This window comes from Kryptolebias marmoratus, linkage group LG5 (assembly GCF_001649575.2).
Source record: "Kryptolebias marmoratus isolate JLee-2015 linkage group LG5, ASM164957v2, whole genome shotgun sequence".
Taxonomy (NCBI): domain Eukaryota; kingdom Metazoa; phylum Chordata; class Actinopteri; order Cyprinodontiformes; family Rivulidae; genus Kryptolebias; species Kryptolebias marmoratus.
The window spans coordinates 431,398-437,271 of record NC_051434.1 but is presented as its reverse complement, the minus strand read 5'-3'; the positions used below and the strand labels follow the sequence as shown (position 1 = coordinate 437,271).

The following is a 5,874-nucleotide window of genomic DNA, read 5'->3' as shown; positions in this document are numbered from 1 at the left end:
TCCACCTGACTGAGACCTGGAGCTCCGGTGGACTAGGTCCACCTGGCTGAGACCTGGAGCTCCGGTGGACCAGGTCCACCTGGCTGAGACCTGGAGCTCCGGTGGACCTCTACAAAGTACCTGAATCTTATCAGAACTTTCCATGAACTCAAGGAACAACTGATGCAAAACTTTTATTGATATTAATGATAACAAATTTTATTTAGAACTGGCTTAAAGAGCTGCAAAATTTTAGACGTTTGCATTATTTTAGCTAAAAACGATCACCTTTCTGCTGAAAATTCTAGAAACCTGCAGTATGTTTGAGTTAGACAGCCTGGTCAGAAACGACCTTCTGGTTCTCCACAGTTCTAATGGAACCAAAGCAGTATTAAGATGAGAAAAAAGGAGAACATCCTCAGGATTTGTGGGTTTTTTGGGTTCTACAAATCCAGACCAGGACAGATTTAATGACTGCTCTAAAAGTTTCATGTCTCCAAAATATCTGCAAATAAAAAAAATCAACAGATTTGGGTATTTAGCTTCTGTGAAAAGCTCCGCCCCCTTTTTTGGCTAAAACAAAGCTCCTCCCATTTTTGAGTGAAACCAGCATTAAATGAAGCATTGTTTTGAAGCTTTTAAATGCTTGAATATTATGGTCTGTTAAACAGTTACTAATGTTTCTGCTGATCAATGATTTCCAGCATTTTATAAAAAAAACATTTATAAATATGGACAGAAGTTCATCAGATGGACAAACAGCGCCACCCAGTGGGCTGACCATCACATGCAGACAGATTTCATTTCTCCGACTCGACTGTTTCTTTATTAAACTGATTTATTTTCCTGTTTTTCTGTCTGTAAACTCATTAAATCGTTGTTATAACGCATGATAACGAGCTTCCTTCGGTTAACCATCAGCTGCAGAAATGTTTAAACTTTGACTTTAGTCAAAAATAACATTAGGATTTAAAATTACTTTAAAACAAGGATTACTTTAGTAAAGTGTAAGTAACTGATGATGTTCATATACCTGGTTATATTTCCTAATTAAATCAATAAACCTCTACAGTTATTTAATTAATTTCTCTACAGCTGAGCTGAAAATATAAAAACAAAAATACAGACGGACATTTATCTGATTTCTGTTGGGCAAAAAGCAACAAGGAAGCTTTAAGGTTAGTTTTCACGTTGCCAACAGTTTCACATCGTTTCCCCAAAAGTGGGCGGGGCCTTTTGAAAATGGAGGAGGTGTGAGTTTGCTGAAACAAACCAATCAGAGTGAGACTCTTTGTTGGACAAACGTCTTCACACATCAGAATCAGTCTGAACTGAGCTGCAGGTCGATGGTTTTCTTTTTGGTTTTACAGCTTGTAATGTTTTATGTTTTTTATTTCAGCTTCAGTTTGAGGTTCTGTTTATTCACATTACTCATCATTCACTGAATTTACTGCGTATTAAACGCTCTCAGGCTGAGCAGGATAAACTTCTTTATAATTACTGAAAAGGTTTATTGCTAAAATGTAAATATTTTCTGCACAATAAGGACTCTGGTTTTGAAATAAATGTCTCACAGAAATTCAGATTGTTTTAAAGATGATTTGTGTTTAAGAAGCAGAAAAGTTTTTAATTTTTCCACAAACTCCACTTTTCCACAGATTTATTTCTGTTTCAACAAAAGTCCAGATCAGGATGTTTCAGCAGAGAAAGTTCACATGAAAACTGTACAGTTTCAACCACACAGAACCGACCCAACAACTCCCGCTGAGACAACAGGAACAGAACCTGAGGTCCGGTTCTGCTGCCCCAAACTGAGATCTGCTCCTCTCTGATTGTCCCCTGAAGTGGGGCTTACAGCTACTACCTTAAACCCTTTATATTTGTATTAGTGAATTTATATAATCAACTAAAACAGGAGTCTTGTGTAGATAAAGATCAGCTGCTGCTACTGAAGACACTTAAGGCCTCCTTCACTGAGTTGAGTTTAAAATGTCATCATAAATAAAAAGAGAAAGAAAAACACTGATTATTGGCTCTAAATCAGATTTTGACTCCGGCCTTTTTGAGTTTGAAATTGTTCTGAAGAGTAAAGATCTGAGCTGGTTAAATCCAGCTTCTCTGCTGCTGACTGTTAAAGAACCGGAAAATAAAATAAAACCGTTTCTGACCTCCTATTTGAAAGAAATACCTAAAAACATGGCACCTACATTTCTGAGCCTCCAACACACAGACACTGAAAATAACCAGTTTATACAAAACAAAAAATAACTAATTACGGTGCAACTTCACAGAAAAAAGGAAACAGTTCCAGTTAACAGAGACTGAACCGTATGGACGTGACCGAGTCCTTCACCTGAACCACCTCTTTTTACCTTTCAGCAGGTAAAATGTTTCAGAACCAGTTCTCATTCACCTGGACAGGTCAATAACGTGGATTTTGTACAGAAATAGCAGTCACACTGCAGAGCAATGGCCGAAGACTGACAGTACATGCAGTCTATGGAGTGAAAACCAGGATCAGGTTAAAAAGTAGAGAGAACCCAGAACCCTAAAATCACCTTAAAATGGGGAACAGTCACAATGATTCTGTATGAGGGAATGTGTTTATTATTATTATTATATTGAAATTATAGTTCAGTATAATTACTTTAATAGTATCTTTATTCTACATATTCATATATTCACACATGCTGATTAAAGATCAAAACTTGACTTCAGTAGGCACCAAGTAGGCCGAGAACAAAGTAAAGAATCATTTAGAAGCTCGTGTTTCTGTTGATGAACTGAGAAAAATGATTCAAAGAAAATATCTGTATTTCCTATACAAGCTAACGTAATTTAATTTTAATTTAAATAATTTCAAATCTGTTTAATTAAATGTTAAGGATATTCAGATTGTGATTTTTTTTTACACAATAAAACCACTGAGATAGCCCTGTCAGTAGAAACTTACATTTGCAGCTTTGATCATTTTTAATATTTCAGAGGTGGCTGATGTTCTCGGTAATGTTTCCAGTTTTTATTGTTTATTTTTGTATAATTGTTGCGGCGGTTTCCGGTCAGGCGCGCTGCGGGCAGCTCATCCCGCTCTGCGTGTGACGTGAAGGACCTCCTTCCTCTCGGACTCAGCAGCAGTAATGGCGGACTACGATGATCGGGCCTACGGCAGCTTCGGCGGCGGCAGAGGGTGAGTCCCCGCTCCGAACCCCGGGCCGCTCCCCGAACACGCACCCGGTCCGAACCGGCTCCCCGCTCCCCGCCGCTGGCCGCCCCGAGGCGTCAGAGCCGGGCGGTTAGGCCCCGGAGCCCGGCCGCCTCCGCGCATTCAGACCGAGCCGTGCTCAGGTGAAGGGAGGCCGGTGAGCGCTGCTGGGAAACACCGGGGATCCCGGAGCTAACCGCGGACACGCCGTCACAGAACCGCGGCGATTCTGCGCAGATCGGCCCGGTGCTCCGCTGCAGAACAACATGAGTGTGTTTATGGGTTGTTGTAGCGGACCGGTACCGGTGGGAGGCGGAACCGGCGGCCGCTGCAGCTGCGGGCTGCCCGCATGGCTGCATCCATCCTCAGAGAGGGGCTGCGGATCCATCCCTGTGATCATCACTGATGGACCTGATCAGGTTCCGACAGGCCGCTGGGTTCTGCTGGGGGGTAATGGGTTTTATCAGCGGAACCAGTTCAGGTTCTGCAGGATCCGGTGTGGAGCTGGAGGTTGATTTCCTTTATTTACTCAGAAAATCTGAGCCTTTTCTGTTGAAGTTGACTCAGGTTAATGAAGATGTCACAAACATAGAAATTTACCCCAAACAGAAAAACTCATTTTCTGTAGAAATAGAATAAAATAGATGTCAGGTTTGGAGTTTTTTGTTCTTTAAGCTAAAAATGTTTGAGATGAACTTTTCCTTCAGTTTTTCTGAGTGAAATTTGTCTAAATATGACCTCAATGCTGAAATATTTCTGTTATTATCTCTCTGATGGAAATAAACAGAAAATGAATCTTGATTGGCTTTGAGGTAAATGTCAGAGTTTAGGAGGTTATGGAAAGTGCACGCTTGTGCACGCTCATGCAGAGATCCAGGAGCTGCAGGTGCTTGATGTGATGGAGTCACTTCCTGTGGATGTCTTCTGTCCACACCTCCCTCTGTGTGGCAGGAACATGATGGTGTAGAACCTGTAACCCATGCATGTAAAGAACTGGTTGTAGATTTAAACCCGGACTGTAGGTGCAGAGAGTCAGTCCAGCTTTAAAGCTTTCATCCTGGTTCCTGGTTCCATGAGGGGTGCAAAATACTGGAACCACAAGTATTCACTCACCTGTCCAAATCACTGAAACAGGTGTTCCACTCACCTCCATGACCACAGGCATGCAGACTGCTTCTACAACCATCTGTGAAAGAATGGGTCACTCCCAGGAGCTCAGTGAGTTCCAGCGTGGTGCAGTAATAGTAAATATTCTACAGTCAGCTGTTAGAGGTTTTATAACAAAGTGGAAGAGACTGGGAATGACAGCAACTCAGCCATGTAAAACCACAGAGTGGGCTCAGAGGTCACCAACGTTCTGCAGACCTCCAGACTCCATGTTTCCTTCAGATCAGCTCAGGGACAGAGAGGAGAGAACTTCATGGTCTGGGTTTCCATGGCAGCAGCTGATCCAAGCCTTCCATCACCGAGTGCAAAGCGTCGGCTGCTGTGGAGTAAAGACCGCCGCCGCTGGACTCTAGAGCAGTGGAGACGTGTCCTCTGGAGGGAGACGTGTCCTCTGGAGGGACGGACCATGCTTCTCTGCTGCCAGGAGGACGGTTCTTGTCTGACTGCATTGAGCCGAGTGTAAAGATGGTGGAGGGAGGATCATGGTGTGGGCTTGTGTTTCAGGAGTTCATTGGGGGGCTTTCTTCCTGATGTTCTCCAGGATCTTGGTTGGTTCATCCTGTATCGTGGCTCTGATCCTCCCCCTCCTTAGTGTTCAGTCTCAGGGTGAAACCCTCCCTGCTTTGTGAGGAGCTTTCAGTGGTCAGGTTCTTCTACCAGCAGGGTATCTGATGATGGACTGGGCTTTGTTCGTCCCATTAAGCTGTTACTTCAGGACCTGCCTGACTCTCTGCAGGTACTTGGTTGTGGCTGACCTCCTTGTTTGTGTTTGGACGATATGATGACCACTGCTTGGTTCCTGTTTAGATACAAACATTGATGGTAAATTCACAGTTGGTGTTTGTACCTAAACATAAAAATATAACCTAAATAATGAGAGGTAACTCTGTAAATTGGAGCCATTTGTCCTGATTTATTCTCAGTTTGTGACTTCAGACATCCTGAAGAATGTCAGAGGATTCTGATGGTTTCCTGCAGAAACAACAGCTTTGTTAGATTAAACTGAAACCCAACAAATGTTGTGAACTGTTCCTTTAATCTGATCATCCGTATTATAAATTATTGGTTTATTATTTTTCCATCTGTGATCTGATTTTAGGAACAGGTTACAGGTCTGATGAACTTCTTCAGCTCAGCGTTTGTCTGTAAATTTAAATGGTTCTTTTCACTCCTTAAACAGACACTTGCTTCTGTCCCGTTTCTGTTGCTGACCTCATGTCTGTTCTGATCCTGGACGAATGTAACCCACCTCGGCTCGTCTCTTGTCCCTGTCCTCAGGCCCCGCAGCGGCGGCGGCCCCGGAGGCCCCAGGAAGCAGAAGGAGCTGCCCTCAGAGCCCCCGTTCACGGCGTACGTGGGAAACCTGCCCTTCAACACGGTGCAGGGAGACATCGACGTCATCTTCAAAGAGCTGAACATCCGCAGCGTGCGATTGGTCAGAGACAAAGAGACAGACAAGTTCAAAGGTCAGAGACAAAGAGACAGACAAGTTCAAAGGTCAGAGACAAAGAGACAGACAAGTTCAA

The 5,874-nt window shown here is 43.3% G+C and overlaps 1 protein-coding gene across 5 annotated transcripts in view; it reads left to right on the top strand.

Annotated features, from left to right (window-relative positions):
* The first annotated feature begins 3,017 nt into the window (after positions 1-3,017).
* Positions 3,018-5,874, top strand: part of eif4h (eukaryotic translation initiation factor 4h) — a 10,696-nt gene continuing 7,839 nt past the window's right edge. For 3 of the 5 annotated variants that reach the window (XM_037975879.1, XM_037975878.1, XM_017404224.3), the window contains exons 1-2: positions 3,018-3,166; positions 5,627-5,814. In XM_037975879.1, the coding sequence (XP_037831807.1) occupies positions 3,117-3,166; positions 5,627-5,814 (238 nt within the window). In that variant the 5' untranslated portion in view covers positions 3,018-3,116. The remainder of the gene's footprint in view (positions 3,167-5,626; positions 5,815-5,874) is intronic. The other 2 variants (XM_017404226.3, XM_017404225.3) reach the window with 1 other exon arrangement.